Consider the following 24,240-nt stretch of genomic DNA (forward strand, 5'->3'; position numbering starts at 1 on the left):
CCTTCAAAAACAGCATCACATCATAGAAAGGCTGACTGGAGAAACCGCAAAGGTTTAATGTTAATAATGTCCGTATAAAATGAATTCCATTTCTACTGCTGTGCACATTACCATGTCTTCCAAGATCTAGCAATTGACCTTATGCAACCGGGTTCAACACAACCAGGAAATCTCCAGCTTGGCAGTCTTGCAACTTACCTCCTGTTCCGCTTGGCAGCTCTGTTGAATGCCTCCAGGTCTTGAGTTAGCGTCTTCAGCTTCCCTGGGTCTACCTAGGTGAGATGAACAGCAAAACATCTTACCTGCACAAAGTCACCAGCACCCTGCATAAGCACAGCCATGGTTAATGCATTTACTGAACACACAAATGCCGATCCTCACCACACACAGTAGGCGGTCTCATAGCTGCGGTTGTCATATTATTTTCAGGTGCTCATACAAAGCCATACAGCACCACTGTAGAAGCTGGAGCCCGGCTGGCTTGATCATTTCAGATTCTGGACTGGTTTTCTGAGATCTTTTTTTGCAGTGCTGAGCCATGTCAGATGGGCCTGCTAGCCGTAGAAATAAATATTGCTTGTGTTTGTGTCGGTGCAAAAAAACTCAAGAGGTAAACAGAGAGGTAAACAGAGAAGGTAGCTGGGATTGTACTGTGGCCGGAAGCACCCCTCTGAATGACCCCCCCCCCCCCCCCCCCAGGCAACACTATTATGGAGCATAGAGAGCAGAGAGCTTCAGCACAGTTTATGCTAGGCGAGTTCTAGAGCAACAGTAGAAACACAGGTGATTCTCTTAGGCAAGGGGAACTTTCACAGACTTGAGAAAGTTTGCATTGTTCCCATGGTGCATCCAGCCTGGAATTTAAGCATAGAGAATTAAGCAATTGGCATTAAGCTAATTGCCTTTAACATCTTTTATCTCACGCAGAGCACCACTAGGATCCTCTTCAAACCGGGCACTCTAAACGAACAGAGTATTATCTTTGAATATAGCCCTGTGTATATATAAACCAGCTCCCATAGCCAGTACTTTACGTTCTACAGATACTGACCTGTCAGCCCCCCTGTTGAGCTCTCATTAAAATCCTCCCAGTGCAGAAACCGAATCATCTCACTTTTCCTTTGGGCTCCCCATCTAATGACTCCTAATCACAACAAATTACCTTGCTGTGCATTCAACCTGAGCGGCTATGTGGACACAGAGCAGACCTCAGCTCAATAATAGGCTGCAACCTTGGTCCTTTACAATGCAGTGCATCGCCAATGAAGACCCATTCTCCAGGACTCAATCAGTCTCAAGTCTGACCCAGATTTCATAAAATGATAAATGTATTTTGCCAAACTCTGTCAGAGAGGGATACTAAAATACTAAATAGCTAAAATACTAAAATAGTATATATATATAAAAAAACTTCAGAATAGGCAAGTGCGGTCGATACAGCAACTGAATATTTAAATAAAATAAATTTATATAAATCGAGCAGTCAGTAAATCGAGCGGTTGTAGGCCTCGATGTTGCACACGATTACGCTATGGTTCAATCTCACACAAGATTAGTCATCAAAACAGCAGGTAGCTAGTGTTAGGTCAGACCAGCTCCAGATGTCTCAGGAAGCACAATCTTAACATTAGCGAGCTTCTTGGGCTGACATTAGGGTAACATTATTTTCTTGCAAACATAGTAGTAGCAGTAGTAGTAGTAGCAGTAGTAATATTGATATTCCACCATAATTCAGTAGCTAGCTAATGGCAGATTATATATTCCAGCACTTTCACAACAGCTAATGATTAATCTGCTGAATGTGGCCCTGGTAAGCTAGTTAGAAGAATTTTTTGAAACTGATATTGTGAATTCTCGAGAGCTTGGTTTTTAAGTTCTCTCATGCCGGGAAGCTAAATTTGAGATATGAATACAAAACAATAAAATGCTAAACTGAAGTGAATACATTCAAATATACTGAATTCACAGTTTAAAATGAAAAGATATAAATTTCACAGTTTCAAATTCAAATCTCTTAAATGCAATGCGTTTTTAAATGGAAAAACATTTTGACTCGTATTTTCTTCCATAAAGACCCAGGTTCCTTTCAGGAAAATGCTGAGTGAATCCAGGTGATGGCTTGTACGGGTCATGCTCACCTTGCCCTGCTCGCTGTTCTGCAGGCCGGAGTGGCGCATCTGCTCCTCCCCCAGCAGTTTGCCCTGCCACGGGGGGAAGCCCTTAATCTGGCTCCAGACCAGTTGGCCCATGTGGAAGGCCCGGGGGCGGAAGTGCAGGAGGTCGCCGGACAGGGGCGAGTCGGGATGCCGGAGGTCCTCCTCCCTGTCAGAGGGGCTGGCCGCGCAGCCGTTGTAGTGGCCGTTGTAGTGGGCGTAGTCCTTGTGCAGGGAGCCCTCCAGGCTGGTGGAGGAGCTGGGGGACTGGTCCTCAGACACGGGCTCGTGCCTGGAGGGGCCCAGCACGTCGCCGTAGCAATTACCCGGGAGGAGGGGCCCGCCGTTCATGTGGGCGCATCGGTCTGCCGCCTGCTCCTTCGGACCGCCACCGACCACCGCCCTCTGGCAGGCGTCGAAGCGGAACCTGTCCTCCAGGAAGGCCTTGTCCCCGGGCGGCAGACGCGCATGCTGGTGTTCGGACAGGCGGGGTGGCCCGGGGGTCAGGCCGCCATAACCTTCCGTGCAGGGGCTGCCCCGGACTTGGGCGGAACATTCCAGAAACTCCTCCCCTTGCCAAGAGAGGGCGTGGCACGCCGCCTCTCTCTCCCACTGCCTCCGCTGAGCACCAGGAGACCTGAAGTAGTCCTCCCCGCCATCGGGGGTGCTCTTGCGCTGCTCCGCCCGTGGTCGGCCGGGACGGAGCTGTGGCCGAGGCTCTGCCTCCGGGAGAAGGGGCTCCTGGCAGGGATGGGGCAGGTTCTCGGGACCCTCCAAGGAGCCAGTGAAGGCACTCGTCGCGGTCGGAGTGGGGATGGGCCTGGCGTGGGCGGTGCTGCTGACGGAGGTGGTGATGACCACAGGCACGCCTTGGCTTGCCGCCTCCACCACCGCCCTATAGATGGTGTCCACCGATTCTCCTCCACCCCCCGGGAGGCCCTCCATCCCCCCTGGGCCTCCTGGGCCCATGCTCTGGGGTCGCAGCTCGTGTGAGATGTTCCGAATCTTCTCTCCCGAAATCTCAGGAAGTGACATCATCCCAGACTGGGCACATCTGGTAGCACATGTCTGTGTACTGGAGACTGACACATTCTTGGACAAGCCCACCTGAAACACACAGGAGAGAAGGTCTAAAGAACAAGATAACGCCAGGATGGAACAATGTCCGGAGTGCCGCTGCTCTTTAACATAAACAAATTAAACTGAATGAGTGTGTGTGGAATGCATCTCCAGGGTGCCAAACTCAAAAGGTAGCACTCTAAAACCATACTCTCGCTACCCTTGGAGTTTCTGACTGACCTGGAAGTTCTGGAAGAGGCAGGCCATGGGGTTGGACGAGGAGTTGTTGGGGAGAGGGTGCGGGGCCCGGAACCCTGGGACCCCCTGGTGTGCCTGCACGGCCCGGGGCGGTTGCTGCGGGAACGGCCCGTTGTTGGCCACGTGGGCCTGGAGGTTGCCGAACTGATGGTCACGCAGGCTGCTGTTCAGGCTGTCACCTGGGGATCCCAGAGAGGAAGGGGGGGGAGGAGGAGGAGGAGGAGGAGAGAGGCGTCAGGAGCCACAGGCCAAGGGAACAGCTTTGGTCTTAACCTAGCGCTTAATCGTCATTACTGTATTCCATTATCCATCACACCAGTGTCAGAAGGAGAGAGTACCTAACCCCTTTCTCCATCTTATGCATGTACGTGGAGCAGTTTCACAGCAGGGTTCTTCACCGATACCAACACGAACCAAAGAAACATGGGAAACAGGTGAAGATGGAAAATGCATGTGACAGCAATACAAGTGTGAGCTACACTATGCATCTTATGTGTAAATGCATTGATTCTTGGCACTGACTTGGCCTTTTCAAACGTATGTTTGGCACCCTTTTTAAAGGACATGCAGGTGCATTTTAAAATACTGCATTAAAGGCACTTGGATGAAGTTCACAAGACTGATTAATTAAATGTCTTTTTTTAACATAGTGTAGTTATGCAATTACTCAAAAGTCATACTATATATATGGAAGATGGAAGAGAGAAGCATCTTTTAGGTTTGTAATGAAATGGATTTCACACCACTAAGTAAAAGACATCTCCAACAGTGGTTTATTGGAGCATGTTTTGTTTGCTTTGAAAGCTTTGGTGTGTCTGTGAGAAAATATTTCTTTGCAAAAATAAAAGGTTCTCCACATCTTCCCTTCACAAAACATATATATTTTTTTGTATGCACTCCATTTTGTTCCCTTGTCCCCTCTTTTGTTAACAGAAATCAACATGCAAGTCACAAAGGCATAAAAAAAAAAATATAAAAAAAAAAAAACTTGCCCTGTGGCAGGGTTTGGATTTTAAGATACAGAGCATTTCAAAGCGACTTTACATGAGCCTTGCAATGGATGTGCAAAGTCTCAACAGGCACAGGAAGTTGAGACCGAAAGCCGGGCTCCGTGTTGGACAACAGCGTAGCCGGACACAGAGGGCTCCAGATGTCAGTAAACATAAGCCTTCTTTCACAGCTGATCTCAGAACAGGGCTTGGCCCACTCACCCCCCCTATTTGAGTAATTAACCCACAGAGGGCGCTGCGAGTGTTGACTTTACCCGTCCGCCTTGATTGGCCGCCTCTCCTCCAGATGGCACACGGTCTACTTCACGACTCCCAACAAAAGGGCCCTTTCAGGAAGGAGCGCTCAGCCGCGTGTCTGTGAGGACAATATGCATCGACAGTACAAAGAGACGGAACAATCAAACGCATCCCGCATCTCCTGAAGGGCCTGCAGCTCTCTGAAAACAAAAAGGGGCTTCCTGGAGGGGGCAAACGCTTGGCCGTCTCTGGGCTCTGCAACATGGCAACTTGCAGAAGTTGGGTTTTTAGACACACTGTGTCACTGTGATCTACTGACCTCCTGAGGCCCCGGTACTCTAATCAGTCTTAGAGGGCCGAGAACTGGTCGCTTTCCACACTTCCATAACCCCAACCCAACTGTTTAGTACAGTACAGGATTTTACTGTGCTTTATAATAGCCTTGGAAATCAGCTTGCTTGAAAATATGATCATAGTAAAAAAATAAATGACACTGTCAAAGCCTCCAGCACTTCAAAAAAACCCTCCTTTTCTTTCTGTTCCAGATTTAAAAATAAATCAACAGTTTAACAACCGAGTGGGAGTACATACAAACCATCACACACACACACACACACACCCCCCCCCCCCGCCCCCGCCCCCCCTCCACTGTACCCTCAAAAGGAAGGTACGATTAAACATCACATGATATGACAAAGAGGCAATGCTGACTCACCGGCTCCCCATCCACTGAGTAAAAGCTACAACTACACACAAATCATTGTGCAGAAGACCCACAGTTAAAGTGAATAAAATGGTAATGTATTCCCACATACATTCTAGCATGACTTTACCTGAAGACAAAAATGAAAGGATTCTTCACGATCTTGATTCATTACATGCAAGTCAGAGATGTCCACCTCTGGTCCTGGAGGTTTGGATTTAGAGAGGCCTTTCAACGGCCAACGATTCAAGCACCAAGCCGACCAATGGCTTGCTGCAATTAAGCAATTAAGTCCTGGAATTTGAACAAAGAGTACAAACCCTATGTTCCAGTCTTCTCCTGTGCTTACACTATTGACTCTTCCATCCTGGGCAGTGTTAACAGTTGCTCATTGGTAAGAAACCATTTAGCCTTCACACTGAATAACTGCAACTTGTAAGGCTATGAGTTTGGTAAGAGTAGAACAGTGGGTCATAAGAGCCACACGCCCGCCACAGACTGAACACAGCCCCTCTGTCCTGCTTTGCAGACAGGGGTCCGTTATCACATTGGCAGATGGACCGCTATTGGTGAGCAGCATTAGGAAGCAGGCGGAAGATGGACTGCAATTGGTTAGCGGCATTAGGAAATGGATGAGCCTCAGCTAGGCTGAAATGTGCATAGATCAAGGCCTTCAGGAGTCTTTTTTGACCCAATCTGACCCTTATTATTCTGGGGGGCAGGGAATATGCCAGGGAAGGGGCGCATTATGCCTTCAGTAAGCGGAGATATCACTCCATTTCAGAGCGTTCGGTTGGTATTAGTCATGATCCCACAGCAGGATGTCGACAGCATTCTCCGGGGCTCGCAGTTTCCCACAATGCAATCAGATTAAATGTACATCACACAGACCTGCGCGCACAGCCTTAAGTGTAGTCGTAAGTGCACGCTCAACGATAATCCAATCTTCCTGCATTTTACTGAATACTATTGCATGCCGTTTCTGATTTTTTGTTTTGTTTTTGACAGACACCTGCCATTCAAAATCTCATTCTTTTTCCTGTACCCTTGATCATTTTGGTGATTTCTGAACAATCACCTGGCCTGCAACTAAACCAGAAACACAGAAACACATTTGAATTGTCAAAAGCACCGTTACACCCCTACTCAAAGAAATATTATGAAATATGAGAATAGTCCAGACAGGGCTTAATGCGTAACCAGTAGGGGTGTAACGCAAAACAAAACTCGGTATGATCCTCCATTTTGACTTGACGGTTCAATACATTTTCGGCACAGCAGAATTTCTTTGTTTTTTTAGTCTTGATGAACAAAGCAAAACGAACATCAGACCCACTGTCAAATCTGCAATGTCCGTATTCTGGAAACAATGCAAATATGCATCCACCCCCATGTCCTATAACAAGTTTACTCTAATTTAGCTGCACTATAAAGAAAGCAGTGGCAGCAGTTGATGTCTTTGGCATTTGATGTGAGGAAAAGGTTATGTGCAGCTGAAGCACCTTTCTGTTTATTGAGCTATAAGAGGAGGGCAAACAAGGTCAAAATAATTTGATAGAATCATTACTGGAGCTGCAACCATGATTTCTGGTGATTTTTACATTTTTTTTAAATGATTTTATTTTGGCACTGTGTGACATCTTGACGAAGCTTAAAATAGCTTCTCCCTTTGCCAGCAGTAAACTGATATTAATAGTTACGGCTTACAGATGCACACTTTGGGACAACTTTGACGTTTCATTTTATTTGGTCGAGGCTACCATTTGTCTTGAACAGAGGGAGGGAGAGACAGACACACAGATGAGTGGGTACAGAGAACAGCTCCAGAACAAGAGAGAAAGACAGGCATGTTTGTGAGTGTGTGGGCATGAATATGTGCACATGCGTGCATGTGTGTGCCTGCGCCTTTCTCCACATTTTTTCTGGTGTTCCTTAGCTGGGTGAATGTACTGAACCCAAGGTTCTCTGCGAATGAAACACTTTTTCTCTGAATCTTGCAGTGCTACCAACGGCTGTGTAAATATTATGATAAATAAACAACACAAATGTCAGACAGCGAATGATGTTTGGTTCAAAGAAACAGGAGTAATTCTTTTGTTGTGGTTCAAGTCTGGGTCATCACCCATTGTAATCTTAAAAAAAAATAAAATAAAAATAAACAGTATATCTTTTATTCTGTGTAAAAAAAAAAAGCCTCCTGCGTTAACGCGACCATTGGCAGCCCTATGCACTGCACAACAGTAACAACTTAAAATACACAAGTAAAATACGATTTAATTTAAATACAGTGCACCATGTTAGAATTACTGAAATACAGCACTGCAGGAGAGCTTTACAACTTTACAACACCAAACGTATCAGTCTCACCTTTCTCCGAACAAAGACCTCTGTTATGACATTGATACATCTCTGGGAAACGTTCTAGAAAGGACATCATTGAGTCACTATAATTGTGTTTCCTCTGCAGAATCATCCCCTTTTCAAACTACTTGAACCTACTACACAGATGACGTTGTTATATCAAGTGTTGCTTCAAAGACCACTGCACAGACAGCCAGCCTTCTCCCTTTACACAACAATTTCCATAAATTATTTAAATATTTAACACGCTATTAAATATTCACAAACAAACCGCACAGCTTTTGTGAAAGCACTGACTGCACCCTGTTTTGGCCATATCTTGTTCCACATGACCTCTCCTCAAAATACTTAGCCCAAAAATGTCTTTCAGCAAATTGAAGAAAGTAATCCATGAGGTTTTGCACATTACAAACACAAATGAAGATGAAAACAGACCACACAGAGAGTGTGGTGCTGCTCTAGTACACCACAGCATGCCATGATGATAAATCAGATCTGAATTTCATGAAACTGCTCTGACTTAGTAGAAAGGTCTCTATTGCACTGCAAAATCAGGGAGCAAACATTTTTACCCCAGACCCCACTAACCAATACAGAAGTTGGAATTGTAACTATGGCAATTAGCCCCTTGACTTACAAGTTCATAACTAAACTAATTTACGTAAAAGATTAACACTGATGCTTGCGGAGCTCAGGCTATACAGCCTGGTTATGGTGGCATAAGAAAGCCCATTGGGTGACACACAAGTTACTTGATATTCCTAAGCCAAAAGTAAAAAAAAATAAAAATCTGAGAAACATAGTAGCGAGCAAATGCTTCTCTTCAAAAATGCTAAGTTGAGAAAAAACCAGAATCTATGCAGTGGAGAGTCATGCTGGATGAGAATGAGTCATGTTTGAAAGTGAAAGCTTACCCGTTTCGGACATGGCTTGGTTACAGCTGCCTCCGTTGGCGTTGGGTGCCATGGTCGCTACCGTAACTTGCCCCAGGGAGTGGGGCTGGCCCTGCAGCGGCTGGTGATGGCGGTGGGCCACCTGTTGCAGGTGGGGGTCGCGGTGACCGAGGGAGCAGTTCCGGCGGGGCGCCTGACCGCCCTGTCCCAGTGCCCCACAAGGACCCAGAGACGAGGGATGCCCTTGGTCCATCAGACCCCCGAACTGCTCGCGGCTCCCTGCGTGCATTAGACCGCCGTCCACGCTCTGGCAGTGCAGACCGTCCCCCCTGCCGGGCTGGAGGGCGTGGTGTGGGGGGGCAGCAGGTGCGACCCCGTCCCGAAAGTGCAGCTGGGTGGAAGTCCCCCCGGGCTGGCCGGACTGACAGACGGGAGCGCCGTTTCCCGCCAGCTGGGAGCTCTGGTAGCTCATGGACTGCAGCAGCTGCGCCATGGAGGTGTTGGGCAGGAGACCGCCCGCCCGCGCTTTCCTCAGCTGCTCCGCCGCCCCCTGCGGCCGGGCCCCGCCCATGTGGGACTTGAGCGCGGCAAAGCCGCCGTCGTCGCGGGCGACGCTGTTGGGCAGCTTGCGTTTCCGCAGCGGGTCCCTCTGGTGCGCCATCAGCTTGTCCCGCAGCGCCGCCCGGCCGCTCTGCCCCTCGCTCACGCCCAGGGGCATGCTGTTCGAAACCGCGTGGCCTTCTGGGTTTCCTCCCACGGAAGAGGGGTTTGCGCTGTTGCCGCAAGCGCCTGGCCCGCCCCCGCCGTTGCTGCTGCCTAGCGTTTTGCTCTGATTGGCCAGCTGGGCCTTGGCAGCTGCAGAGAGAAGGCTGCTGGCAGGAAAGGAGGAGGAGTTATGCTGATTGAGGATGTGGTTCAGCGGCATCCCGAGCAGGCCCGCGTGGTTTTTTGATGCCGGGAAAACGGCACCGGACTGTCCGCTGAGCGTGCTGTTCATGCCTGACAGCAGCTGGCCGGACACGTCTTTGTACTGGTGGAGGGCGTCGGGCTTGGCGGAGGGGCTGGGGGCCACGGAAGGTCGGGGGGACCTCGGCGGGACCTTGGCCCCCCCGCAGGAGGCCTGGGGCCCGGGGAGCATGGCGAAGCTTCCGTGGTCGGAGGAGGAGGAGGAGGAGCGGGACCTCTGCGGTGACGCCTCCATCCTGCCCAAGGCCGGCCCCATGGCGTGTATGGGGGAGGTGACCGGCGAAGGAGAGACGGAGGCCATGTGCTGGACCCTCTGCGCGTGTCCGGCGGGGTTGGCGTGCCCGGGCTTGACCGTGGGCAGGGGGAGGTTGCTGCGCAGGGGTACAATGGTCGGGGGCATGTTTACATTCATGGCTGGTACCTGAGAGTGGACACCGGGCTGGAAGTTGGGGTTCAGGGCCACCGCGGGGCTCTGGCAGACCGGCTTGCTGGGGATGGGATCCAGGATCCCCAGCGGGTCCTTCTCCGAGGTGACCTGCTGCTTCTGGAGGGCGCAGGAGGGCGGCGGGGGCTGGTGGTGGTAGACCCCGCGAGGCGGCTCCATGCTGGGGGGGAAGCCGCTGCAGGCCGGCTTCTTCATGATGGGGCTTTTGGCAGAAACCGTGGGGGAGAGGGGCACGTTAGTCCTTCCTGCCAGGACGCAGGACTGGGAGGCGGGCGAGCCCTGGTGAGAGAGGCCCGGCGGGGAGGAGAGCGCCGGCCTGCCGTTGCCGTTCAGGGGGCTGGGGCTGCCGGCGCCGTGGAAGCTTCCGGAAAAGCTCCGGCTGAACACGTCGGGGCTGCCCAGGGGATCTGTCCTGGGGGACAGCGAGCCGTCCCGGTAAGAGGCCGGGCTCATCATGGAGGCCTGGCGGTACGGGGACCTCTGGCCCGGCTCTGCGCTTGCCAGCCTCGCCCGGGGGTGGCCCGCAAACATCTCCTGCTCCGGCTGGTAGTGGCGCTGGCCGGCCATGATCATCCGGAAAGGGTTCCTGCAGTCAGGGCCTAAAGAGCCGGGCGGACCCTCGTGCAGCTTGTTCCTTATTGCTCGCGGGGCCCCCGAATGCGGGGGGACCAATGGGGTTACACCTGGAATACAAACGGAAAATTACTAACGGCACTTTCCAACTCCTGTGTTCCTTACTCCACAGATAATCCACTAACTAGCTTCACACCAACTGCACTTAGTAAAACTGAATTATTGAGCACAAAACTATATAGAAATAGAATAAAGAAATACAAAAGCCTTTGCTTGCAGTAATATGTGCACGTATGTGGTATTTGCCACACATGTTTTTTCACACATTTCAGGCTATGTGCTGACGTAGCGCCAACGCACAGAAACCTGTCGGTGAGAGAATGCACTGAGGAGTACGAGCGGAGGAAAAAAAAATATTCAAGGTTGTTCTCAATCTGTCAGGAAGATGTTTTTCATTTCCTGCCTCTCCTAGGTGGAAAATTCGAGCAGCCCAGCACATTTCCTGGTATCAGGCAAATGGCAGGGACAGCGACTGCACGTCTGAGAGGAGGATGTGGATTCAACATGACTTTACTGGCAGATCTGGTGACTAATCCGGCAGATTTAATACAAAGAACACGTCGAACAACAATTTGACCGATCAATCAGTGTGATTTATTTTTCTGTCATCTTGAGAGTCATTTTGAGAAAATGGGTACAATTACAGTATTTCAATTATATCAGAACAGCCCCAGAAATAACCCTGAATCCTGAAGCATTAAGCTCAGTCATGCAAAAAAGAAGTATTTTTTTAATGATATTTTTAATAAAATCATTGAAAGTTAGGCAAAACGGCAAATTTCATCCTGACATGAGAACAGCCAATTTCATAACCCAGTGGTGGCCAGAAATCCCATTAGCTGACTTTACACTACATGCAAACTTTAGAAACGGACCGGTCAATGGGAACTGGGAATGGAACTGGAAGCAGCAGACCTAATTATGCCCCATCAACTTCATCAATACCACTGAGGCAAAAATGAAGGCATTAAATGAAAACTAATGACACTCACTGGATAAAAAAAAGAAACGAAACCAGAAAAATGGGGCATGTCTACGTAACACTGTGGGGAAATCCATTAGTGTAGATAAAGAGGAAAAATAAATACAAACCATTTACATTTACAAGAGACCAGACAGTGGGTCAATGAAAATGAGATCTCAAACAGAAAACCACCATGAATGAATGTTTTCATGAGATCCCGATTACGGTTGGTTTCATTATTGGTTACCAACACAACAAAACAGGATTCCGATGATTAAAATGAGCTTATTTTCATATCATGTTTGCACACATAGGAAAGAAAAAGCCTCAAAACCAATAGGCATTGGGACAACTCCAGGCCTGGTCTGTGCTCTTTGGAAAACACCTTTGTAAAGGGTCAGCCATTTTTGCGCAAGGCAAAAATCACGGCCTCCCAGACTAACAATGACAGACAAGACAGGCTTCCTGAGGCTTTCTGAAGTGCTGCATATGGGAAGGGCAGTCACCAGCTGTCAAATAGTGCATTTTTCATTTTCAAACGCACTCCAAACAGAGCAACATAATATCACCAAGCCAGTTTGTCACCTCGATTCAATGCTGGCGTGGAGAGCCAGACACTGGCTTCTATTTTATGAGTACATCGAGCGGGGGGGGGTAAAAAAATCATGAGAGAGAAGGCTGCAGAGAGAAAAGGGATTTCGACCCCGCCACCATGACGAGCCCTGAACAAACAGTACACATACTTGTTCCGCCGCCCGGACTGGTCAGAACTAGAGAAGGGTGTGGCGATTCCATGCTCCTGTTCAGAGTTGCCACGGCGATGATCTTCCTCTTATGCATGCAGAGCTTGGTGACGTCATCGTCGGCCTGCACGTCCTCCGCAGTCCTCTGCTTGACGGCGGCCTCGGGATCGAAGTTGAACACCTGAGGAAATAAAATAAATAAAAATAAAATTTAAAAAACAAAAAAGCTTTTGAATACATGTTCTCGGCGGCCTTGCGTGTTAACACTACTGCCTACATATTTTTATTGTTATACAGAAGGGGACACAATGAAGAAATTATTCATGAATAAAACAATTTTATTGTCAAGGTTTGTATGGGGATTACAAAAGCTTGCATGGAACAGCAGGTCATTTACGTAAGCGTGTTTAACAAAACGTACAAGTGTTGTCACCCATCCACTGATTAAAATAAGAGCACACAAATAAAAAACAAAGGCTGCACTTTTCATAACACTGGATGCGTTTTTCCCAAGGGCTGCGGTCACCCGCCTGAATTGCACATGTACACAAGGCAGGGACGTTTCAAGGACCTCCTTTCTAAGATTTCAAGGATAGTCACTGTACATGAAAGATTATATAAGTGACCTTTGAACTTTTTGAAAATTGTTTGCTTGCAATATACCCGGTTTATTGGAGACATATTTTATGTAAGTTTAGAATTTAGTTTTTGCCATACGAGTTCTGTAAAATGCGCAAACCAAATGAAAATCAGGCATCTTTAAACCTTGTGTGGACCACCCCACAGTTTCACAAGGTTGAATTATTAGAATTAAAGAATTAAGTGTTTTCTGAGGTAGGTTTTGAGACCCGCGTCATGCTTGTGTACTGCACACATGGAAGTCCTGTACATGCATGTAAATCACACAAACGCATACCAGTCACACAGGAATGCTGGCTAAATCTCACCTTAGGGAGGATTAGGGGACACTCCAGGCCACACTTGCAGGTTCCATCGGTAAGCAGGTAGCTCTTTACCTGGTCCAGACAGGAGAGGACCGAGCCACTTGGACTGAGGGAAGGGCAGGATAGGGATCAGTCATGAACCACAAAATAAACGGCATAACTCACAGTGCAATTACCTTTACCAATCAGAACACCATGAAAGGCCAAATAGTCACAGACAGGGGTTAAAGGAGGGCCATATTGTCTGCAGGTTTCTGTGGTTTTCTTTCAATCAGAAGACCCTTTAGCCAGTCATTGACCTAAATGCATCACGTGTGCTGAAACACACCAAAAAGACAGCAGACACTGCAGTTCTCCAGGACTAGATTGTGATGCCCATGGTCCGTGGTCTGCAGTATGTCTTTATCACTCCAGCACAGCAGGGATATTACACAAAGTCCAAATTGCTGTAGTCAGTGCAGAAGCCAAAAGGCCAATCCAATCACATTTTCTAGGGTTGCCCAGCTTCAGTGATCGACTTGATGGACATGCAAATGATCTTTAATAGTCTCTTTTTGACGCGGCTGCTCTGTTGAATGTAACATTTTACATTTTTGGTTTGGTTTTTCAGATAGAAGCTTCAGGAAGGTAGCCAAGGCAACCTGCCTGACAATTTGGCATACTTGGATCGCTAACTGCAAGAATTAAATGGGTTACTGCTTCTCTCCAATAATGCTGCTTACCAAGGGCTTTTCCTTTCAAGGCACAGGTCATACTCTTCATTACCTTCTCAACAAGCAATGAGCAGGCCAACAGTGGAAAGATTTGTTAGGGGAAAAAATACCCAAGCTTCAAACTCAGGTCCAAACGGAGATTCAGAAATGTTTTTGCAGAGGAAACCCAAGTAATATCTAGCGGTTTGGAAATAAAAAAAAATGTGAGCAGCACATTCATTACCCAGCTTACGCTGAACGACTTCCGCATGTGAAGTCGACATGTGAAACGACCTCAAACGTGAGCCAAGTCTATTTGTGGGCACAGGCAGCCTGGTACATTTACAAGGCGGCACAACCTGACCAGGGAGGCACAATCTGAGTCGGCACTCGAGGGCTTCCTCTACTGGATCCGTGTGCTGTGCAGCTCAGCCGAGGCTACCAGGCTTCCGTCTTGTTTGCCGAAGATCCTATTCACTCTGTTTTGAGTCGGCGATTGACTAGCGAGTGAGTGATGCTTGCGAATTTCATGACTTTGTACCGGTGAGGAGCGGACATGCCCAACTTACCCACCCAGACATGCTCGACCATGCTACGTGGCCGCTACAAATGGAAATTATCACCACGTTCTATAGTCTCCTCGAACTTTGACCAGAGCAGGACAGACCAACCTTCGAGGGATTCATCCCTCTTAAAAATTGGTTAGAAGGTTCTGGAATGATCTAATAATTCTGCTGTATGGTGAAACCACTCCCTTGACGGATGGGAAGAGCTTGACAATAACTGGGTGTCTAGATCCCCAAATGGGAATGACTGATTAGAAGGTCAGAAAATTAAACTCGCAACACCATTCGACCATTAATAACATTCAGATAGGGGATGTGTATATATATTTACTAATGTTATGTCTGATTTGAAAGGGTCTTCCCATTGACGCCTAGAAGCTGTACCTGTAGAACCAGCCAGCTGAATGGTCTTACTAGAGAATTAGTGCTCTGCGTTTCTCCAAGACAAAAATGCAAGGCGTGACAAGATCCTCAGATGCTACTGCATTAGTTCCTTATAACTTCCAGCCAGGTCCACAGCATTCGAGGCAGGTTCTCACAGCTTACGTATGCTGTTGTTAGTGAGCAATGTGCCTATCCTAGGATTAGAGGGAAAAATAGTCCCTGGCACCCTTATTGTACCATGTGGCTTGTAGGATGTGAAATAGCCTATGGTTCCCCTTTAATACTGTGTGGCCTATAGCGTTTAAAATAGTTACTCCTGGAGTATTGAACAATGAACACAGGCAAAGAATTGAATGCTTCAGACTGGTGTACTTGTATGTTGTGCAGTTCATGGCAGTGACTAGAGAGATACAAGAAGAAAAGAATATCCACCTCAAAACTCTTTACCTTATGTAGACGACTCCACTGCAATCGACCCTGCGCTGCCATCCAATGGGCACCTGTGCAAAGGGCGGAAGCCCCTCCCTCTCCCCTCCCTCGCAGTCTTTTCCTCCATTCATAGTTCTGGTTGTGTTTCGGACACCTCAGGGATATCACTGGTCCATCGGTGTCATTGCACTACATGTCATCACGGACTTCCAAAAGGGAGGGGCCCCACCCCAGCACTGTAGCTCCACTGTCAAATTCGTGGGGATACCTGTGCCGGCTGGGGGGGGCGGCGGGGGAGCGGGAGACTGGTTCACAGTGGAACCGAGCCTCCGCGACCCTTCATCGCCGTCCTTTTTCCGTTTTAATGTTAAACAGCGCAGGGAGTTCCCAGCATCCTCTCTCGTCAACGCCAGGAGTTAGGCGCCCCTGGGGGGGCCTGAAACGGACCGGGGAGGAGGAGGAGGGGGGCAGGGGGAAGGGGGAAGGGGGGCGGGGAAGGGGGAGGGGGGGTGAGGGTCTACGTAGATGAGAGCCTACATAGATGACATGGGGGGCGTCTCATTCCCGCGAGAGCATGGTGGAGGCGTGAAGGCCTGGGCGAGGGGACGGTGGGAGGAGGTCCTCACGGTGCGTGGAGCTGCTGCGGCCCAGTCTGGAGAGCTCTCATGTCTAATGAAGAGAGCGCCGGCCGACGATCCCGCCCGCGGAGCTCCTCATGGCCTCGGCTCACACACGGACAGCAGGTAGAGCTGCAGCTTTCTCATGGCCTCTTACCTGGGAAACAGACGCGCCATTAGAGAAAGCCGGGCTCTTCTGTTGACAGATGCCGGATCTAATTGCTCATGGAATTAATTCAATTTTTTTGGTTGGAAATAAACAATCGTGACAAGGACGTGTTTTTGTGCTCCGGTAATTAACTCATTCCTGATGACGCAAATTTACTGGAAAAAACATGCCTTAGCCCTGGGCCGAGACAGCCTTCCTCCAGCACAAAGACATGGCGATGAAGAGCATTTACTGAGTGAGATGCTAGGTGGTATATCTCACAAATCATTCCCACTACCACCTTCAGAAAGGAGTAGGGGAAAGAAAATAATAATCTGTCATTTGTGTTCTATCTATTATGGAAAACAGGCCATCAATACAAGAAACAATAAGTGCGTGTAGATGCAATTCATTTGGCTCCGGCGAGAATTAGGTGAATTACAAAACAAATCTAATCAAATGGAAAAAAGCGTCATCAGTCTTGGACAAAGACAAAAATACTGCCTAATTCTTTTTTGAGCAATAGCCTGCTTTATTGCACAAGGATGAGTCTCTGAAACAACCAGCACCCTGTAAGACCTTCAGGGGAAGGCGAGACCTACTTAAGTACTCCTCCCCATCATCTAAATGCCTCTAGTCTTCAAGTACAGGCACAACTTGAAAAACCAGGAACCACGTTCCAATGCTTCCAATCTAAAAAGTCAAAGATAAAACTATGGTGCAACAAATTATGGTTTGACACTGTTATTTAGATTCCATCCTCTACCTCCCAGACCAACCCGAAGAGCTGGATCAGATGGTACAGAAAGTACAGAAAGCAATATGGGGTTTCTGATCAGAGCTGAGAGGGAAGAAATGGAAGTCTTAATCATGCGTCCTGGAGAACTATGGTTGAACTTGCACACATGCACTGCTGCAAACAAAGGCATGCATGTACATGAATGAAGCAAAGATGCAAAACACATTTTAATATTGTTATCACCTCTGAAACACACATATTCTCAAACATCCCACCCTTGCAAAAAAAATAATTCTGGGAGACTCAACAGAACTGCCTCCTGCACATTAAGCCACCAAGGGGGGGAGGGGGGTTCAATTCACAACCATTTGTCAATTTGGGACAGGATAGTGTGAACTTCTAAACTTCAGTTCAGCCTGTGGTGCAGACTTGTGGGAGATTTCTGCCTACTCCTGGGTATCAGGGAGCAGGGGACAAATTCTGGGAGACTCCCGGACCTTCCAGGAGAGGAGAGGTGACTACACTCTTCCAGCACAAATTCATATCCTTCGGCTCCCAGAAAGTCATAATGTACAGCCCAGGTGAAGACCTAAAAGGTGAAAACGAGTGGAACTCTGACTGCATACCTGCGCCAATGAAACACAGAAAGCCCGGAGATCTCAGACTCGTCCCGATTGTTTCATTTAACGCACACCCGTTTGTGTTTTGATGACTGCCGTCTCTGTGAAACATTTGGAAGTTAGTTACGGCGCTCCTCCGCATACCTTCCTGAAAACGCGACATCCTCGCCGGCCTGCCTGAAGGCGGCGGCCGCGCGCCCTTTTGAGCGCGAGCGGGGTGCTGATTTACGGCGCGAGCGGAGCGGCGAGGGCGTTATGTTACACCGTTCGGTCTGGCGGGGGGGTGAAGCCTCGCTTCCGATTCGGCGATGACTAATGCTGCGCCGTGCACACAACATTACGGGAATAGAGCTGGGTGGCTTTCACCCGTTCTCAAAATGACTTGCGAGCAGAAAAAAAAAAAAAAAGATATTAAACTACACCTATTTAAACAAAACATTCAGCTATTGCTACATTTTGATCTCGCTACTAAAATTGAAAGATGCTGATTCGCATGAGCAATGTATCGATACATTTATACGCAGCAGATGAGCCATTCTTAGAGAAGATGTTGTTTTGTCAACAATACAGACAGACAGACCGACAGAGACACACTTTTGTATGAAAAGCCGTGCCAATATATTAGCCGAGCGCTCTGGGAGGTTTGCAGAATGTAAAGGAAACCAGGACTACCACAGCGCTGCCTTCTTGCAATAAATCAGCCGTTTAAAATGCAACGCTGCCGAGTATACTCTGCTGTAGTCCTGGGCTATTGCAGAAAAGAACAGCCTGAAATATAGGGCAAGCCAGCCAGACTTGGATGGAAGGTAATGTCCCCTAGGAAGGTCAGCGGCGGATGCTGCTACTGCTGTTAGTATCTTGGCAGCGCTAATGCTAAGTATCTTAGGCGTACAATATCACTGCTCTGCAAACAAAAATAACGTATGATAGAATAGAGTGCTTCTGAAAATGTCTGACCTGCTGTCGCTAGTATTTATGCGTTTATAAAATGCTGAGGCCTACACAGGCAGAGATGAGCGGTAAGTCTTTGTTTTTTTCTTTACCATCATAATGAAGTATGACTGCATTTAATTTTGTCCTCTTTCCTAAAGCAATTTCTGTTACCCGCGTTAAAGGCAGTGGAGATGCTGACATTCATAATTACAGCTTCCATCTTTCTAACTAAGTCTGTACAATCAGCAGAATCACTTTACAGCATGTCCATCTTTCAAAAACTGCCACAAAGAAATAAATTCATGGAACCACCCCCACCCTCCTCACGTGTGCACGTACACACAGGCATGCACGCACACACATTTTGTGAGCAGAATACGCCCAAGCAGAAAGCACAGCGTTTGATTCAAACCAACACACAAACGTCCATGTATTCATCACCTTTCACACAAGAAAACGGAAACCAGAAACGTTTTATTTAACGCGTGATATCTTTACAACATTTCTGACCGTTGTCTTGAACTCCTTACTGTGCAAAGAGGAATTACTGGCAGTGACTTTAATCCCTCCCCTTCCTCCTCTGGACTGGTGTGAGAGCCGGGTCTCTTGGCAGGCACACACCCTGAACTCCGTGAACCCCGCTTGCAGCCGACGCTGGATGCTGTCCTTGCTTTTTCCTCTGGCTAATGAGCGAGTGGCTCTGTGCAACGCTCTTAAAGCAATGCAAACAAGCCAGCGGCCCGACACAGGGACGCTGCTGATCGGTCAGCGAACTGTCCTCGTGGTCGAAGGCAGCACAGCTGCTCGGCTCCACGCTGCTGTTTTAACTCTGGGCATGGCGTTTCTGCCATGCTGAGCTGAACACTGAAATATGTATCTTTTGGCACATATGCATCATGTGTGTCCTACAACTTATGTTGTATAAGTTACAGCAGATATGGGTATCTGTTAAAGGAATACACCAACATTTTGGTAAAAATATACCTTTTTTCGCGACTTACCCAGACTTAGACAAGATGCTCGATTTCATTGAAATCTCTGTGCATTTCCTGACTTGGTTTCAATGTTAGCATAATGTGTTAGCTTAGCATAAAGACTTGAAGCCTATAGGAGTCAGTAGCCTACCTCCTTCAAAGTGAAGAAATACATCTTACAGCAACTCCGAAGCGTCCAAAATGTTGCCGTATTCCTTTAAGCAAATGATGCAGACCAGCCAAACCAAATATGGTGGTTCTACTGGGGTCTGTTGGGCCAGCTATAGCAGTAGTGTCCTGGAACGAGGTGACGGGAAATGGTGGGACAGTCCACTGCCCTTGAAAAGCAGTTGAACACAGACGACAGCACCTATTGTGGAGTCGCTAGTTCCAGTCCAGAGCATAGGCCTCCACGGCTACTTTTAGCATACAACGTGCTGAAAAAACATTATGACCCAGTAGACAGAAGGAACCCCCACCACCATGTCCTAAAATATCAGAGGCTTTACAGTGAAGGCAAACAAAGCCGTTCTGACCGCAACTTCTGTGCCACAGACAATGCATCTCAGTGGAGCTTCCTTTCCACTTTCACAGTGCAATACGCTTTAGCTTTAAAAGGCAAGCATGAACACAACATCGTAATCTTAATACTCACCAATAGCCACTAATTCGTGAAAAGATGGTGCAAATTCTGTGAAAAGGGTGGAACACTGTCTTGAAACTGTTATTCGTGCCTGGGAAAGGAAGGGTAAAAGGCTTCTCTTGTGTTAAAAACAGGATGTAGGCCTAAATCCTCAAATCCTGAAGACAGTAGGTCAGCTGGTCAGAAAGCGATCGGATCGGACATTGGCTGTGCCTTCAGCAACTGTTCCTACAACTCTCCAAGGAGCCACTTAACACCGGCCACTTCGCCAGGCTCCGGTCCTGCTGCTGCGGTGGTCTTAAGGCATAAAACAGAGGGCCCCCACGTGGGAAACCTGAGGAAAATCCCACAGGAAAACGGGACCAAAAAAAGAGGACGAGAGAAAAGCATCAGCAACAGCGCATGACACCATCAGCTGAGAACTCCTAAAACGAATGTTGTAGGTCTTATGCCATATATAACACCTCTCACTTTTCCATTTATACTTCAAGGAAACCCCTCCCCCACGCACACACATTGTCCATTTTTACTGAAGAAAAATGTAACACTCAAGAAATGAAAGCAGAGATGTGCATTACGGTCTTTACTCATATCCCTTTCTTAACATCGAGATTTTGCTCATACTTATAACACACAAAATGCAGAATAAGGAATGACCGCAATAAGAAAAAGGAGAAATTCAAGATATTCTAGCCGAGGTAGATGAAAATGAAATGCAGACAGCTCTAATTTGCAGCCTAAAAATGCCTCTGATTGCAGGTAGGCCCATTACAATGACATGATGAGCACAGTAATGGAGACAACCAAATCAAACCAGAAAATAAGGTCCGTAAAATGAAAGGGTTCCAGTCAGCCAAATGGGAGAAAAAAACACGAAGTTGGAGAAAACAAGTTAGCATCAAATGATAGCTTAATAGTAAACACATGGACCTACAAGGTCCTTCATCCAGGGCTAGATACTGTACTCTTACCTTCACAGTATCATCAGAGTAGGCGTACATTTTTTCAAAACCGATTTTAATGAGCACTGCAACAGGCCGTGGAAACACATAAGTAAAGGCTAAAGTAATATGTAGGTAGGTAACCTAGATTTCAGGTTGAGCCTCTCTGCTCGGAAACACCTCTACAACTCCCAAAAGAGAGGGGACAGGGAGGGAGACGGACGAGAGAGGCGTGCCGGATCTTTCAGCTTCTCATTCGTAGTTGGCTGACATCACACAATGCCTCTTCAGTACAATGTACTACATTGCAGCTTCAAAACTCAAACTTTTGATACAAATTCAAATTCTTACACCGAAAATGAAATGAATCACACTGTAGTATCAATACTACTACTGGTAATAATATTATACTTGTTACTATACAGGATGGATAATTTCCTAAAATGGTGTGATAATGTTATTAGCCTAGTTCATAACCAGCAGCTATGTCTTCTATCATCTAGAAAATTATTTGTCACTGCGACCCTGTTCAGGATAAGCGGGTTCAGATAATGGATGGATGGATGGATGGATTATCATTGCCCAAACAAACTTTTTCAGGACTGGTGTCACAGCAGGCTCTGATTGTATTTATCAGGGAAAAGCCAGATGGAAAATGGACACACCTGAATGAATTTTTGGAGCAGGAAACGGTTGACAATCATAATAGGCAATTATGTGGATTTAGTCTGACTGACATGGCTACAGTACTTGAATGCATAGGTCTTATTGATTGCATCGGGAAACAGAGGGACGATGTCATCCATCAGAAGGAATGAAAGTCTACCTCAACTGAGTATGGTTCCCCTGGGCTAGGACAGGAAATTAAATAGAGAAAATAAACTATTTCTTGCTCACCTCAAAGCTCTTTTAGGAAACATTCACACCATTCTGCCATATTCATGTCATCGCTCAAATACAGCTCAATTCATTCTCATGATTTTTAAATTAAACATTTTTATAATTCTGTCTTGCATTGTAATATTATTCTCATTAAACAATTAATCAAAATCTTGAACATGATTGTTGATGATCTATGGCAGCTGGAGGCAAAGGGAACAGAGCAATGGCAAAGAACCATCGGACAAGATACCTTAAGATAGGAAAACTGTACCAACACATTTACTCGTCTAGCGGACAAGGACATTTAAAAAAAATTAGGCTATTTAACGGAAAAAGTTATCAAACACTCCAAAAAAATCTGTTACAATTTCCTTATGTTAGAATGTCAATAAAACATTGCCTAAAAGTTGCATATTATGGGTTTTAATTTCCCATTAGACCTGTAGCTGAATAGCTTAAACTATGAAATGCAGTATCAACAGTATCATGAAGTTTTATTAACCCCTTAAAGGTGGATGCGACCTGCATGTTACATCTCCCTTAACAGATGGAAGCGACCCCAGCTTTGTATTTGATCATATAACCGTTTTTTTAAAACACATGACCGTTGAAAAGAATTGTGACTCATAGGCCTTTCTGTGGGTTTTCTATAGGGCGCCTTAGTCCATAATGGGTTAAACGGAATAAAAACAGGGAAAATCATGACAATCCCAATGATCCCATTCACAGCAGTAAAATGACTCAGCATAAATGGCTGCTCTAATGAAAGAAAAAATTATTACAGGGCAAATCCATGAATATGCAGGCATTGACAAAAAAAAGAAGTTAAGTGCAGTCATTTTTTTAGGTACTGTAAAATTACATATTTGGACTCTGGGGACTCTCCTAGTTTTTTTATTTGGCCCCCACAAAGAAGTGGCACTTAACTGTCATTACAGAGTGTAAAAGTATCACATGGTTCCCAAGATAGCTCTGTCACATGTGTAACGTCAGTCACAAAAACACCCATATATTTTTCTGATAAGACACCTTCAGGATCTATATGCGTCTTTCAAAATGATATTATTAGAGGCTATGAGGAACTCATCGCAAGCAACACTCTTCAACTTCCACCTCAACACAAAAGAAGCACAGAGCCAATGATAAACTCACAATACTTCTATGAGAAGCAAGGGCCAAGGAAAGCTAGGTTCAAAACTTGCAGCTAAATCATGAATGGTATTGGCAGCTGTAAATCTCCTATTTGTAACATCAGGCATGATAGATTCACCCTATAAAATACGATTCCATCATTAATTAAAAAGCTATGGCTTAAAGAAAACTGAACCAAGCAATTTCCTTTAAAGGGGAAGATATTTTCAATAGCCACTTGCATACATTGCAGGAAACTATCTCCTTGATTATTTTCTAGCATGGCCACATATTTGAACTGTATTTTTAGGCTACCTAACAATATAGCCTACCCTCCTTTCTGCCCCATAAGAATAACACGGCATGGTGTTTATTGGTCTCTATGATATTGAGCACAGCCAGATGTTAAAGTAGCTTGGGAGGAGATAACTAATGCACTTAATGCATGTAACTTGCATAAACAGTGCTGGCACAAATTGGAAACACTGTGATGTTTTGTCCTCTTTATCTATATCCTTTCTTCTGTTGTCGTTTCGCAAAGCCATTTTCATCTGCAAAATGTCTTCGAAACCTTTATCTTCTTAACCACGAGTAGTAATGACATTTTGTGATCATCAGTAATTTCGATATAAAGTATACAAGCCAAAAGAAGTTTTTTCTTTCTGGAGAAATATTATCATTACCGATGAATACTGGACAAAGAAATACATGTTCATGTGGATTATAGCAACAGTATGATGTTGAAAATACCTTTATTGCATACTAGTACATGTATTATGCCAAAAGATAAATTGTTGCAAAATATTGCATTCATCAAACACTGTTTATACATACAGCCTAACCATATATTGTGCCAGTACTGAACATCGTGTCTCCCAATTTGGCATACTGAGCTATCATTTTAAGTACAGACACTTCAAAATTAAAAGATTGTTCAAGCTGCATTGTCACTCTTTTCATTTCAGACAAGAGCAAGAGTAAGAATGAAATACAGTAGCCTAGGGACCAGATTGCGGTATAAGACCAGCCATAAACAATTAAAGACTGAAATAAATATAGGAAATAAAATTATTGAAAGAAAAGGACAATGAATAATAAATGGAAAGTATGAATGTTTCTTGCTTGTGGGATTTACATCAGACAAACTGGACAGCATATGATCCACAAAAAAT

At 46.4% G+C, this 24,240-nt stretch overlaps 1 protein-coding gene across 3 annotated transcripts in view; it reads right to left on the reverse strand.

Annotated features, from left to right (window-relative positions):
• The window catches only part of LOC133123365 (methyl-CpG-binding domain protein 5-like), a 35,525-nt gene that overhangs the window by 5,083 nt on the left and 6,202 nt on the right, over window positions 1–24,240 (reverse strand). For 2 of the 3 annotated variants that reach the window (XM_061233784.1, XM_061233781.1), the window contains exons 2-8: window positions 15,459–16,214; window positions 13,373–13,475; window positions 12,426–12,606; window positions 8,696–10,768; window positions 3,453–3,649; window positions 2,139–3,260; window positions 199–272 (exon numbers count right to left, since the gene is read on the reverse strand). In XM_061233784.1, coding sequence (XP_061089768.1) covers window positions 199–272; window positions 2,139–3,260; window positions 3,453–3,649; window positions 8,696–10,768; window positions 12,426–12,606; window positions 13,373–13,475; window positions 15,459–15,571 — 3,863 coding nt within the window. In that variant the 5' untranslated portion in view covers window positions 15,572–16,214. Of the gene's footprint in view, window positions 1–198; window positions 273–2,138; window positions 3,261–3,452; window positions 3,650–8,695; window positions 10,769–12,425; window positions 12,607–13,372; window positions 13,476–15,458; window positions 16,215–20,126; window positions 20,449–24,240 lie in introns of all 3 variants that reach the window. The other variant, XM_061233782.1, reaches the window with a different exon arrangement.

The sequence above is a fragment of the Conger conger genome, chromosome 3, assembly GCF_963514075.1.
Source record: "Conger conger chromosome 3, fConCon1.1, whole genome shotgun sequence".
Classification (NCBI taxonomy): domain Eukaryota; kingdom Metazoa; phylum Chordata; class Actinopteri; order Anguilliformes; family Congridae; genus Conger; species Conger conger.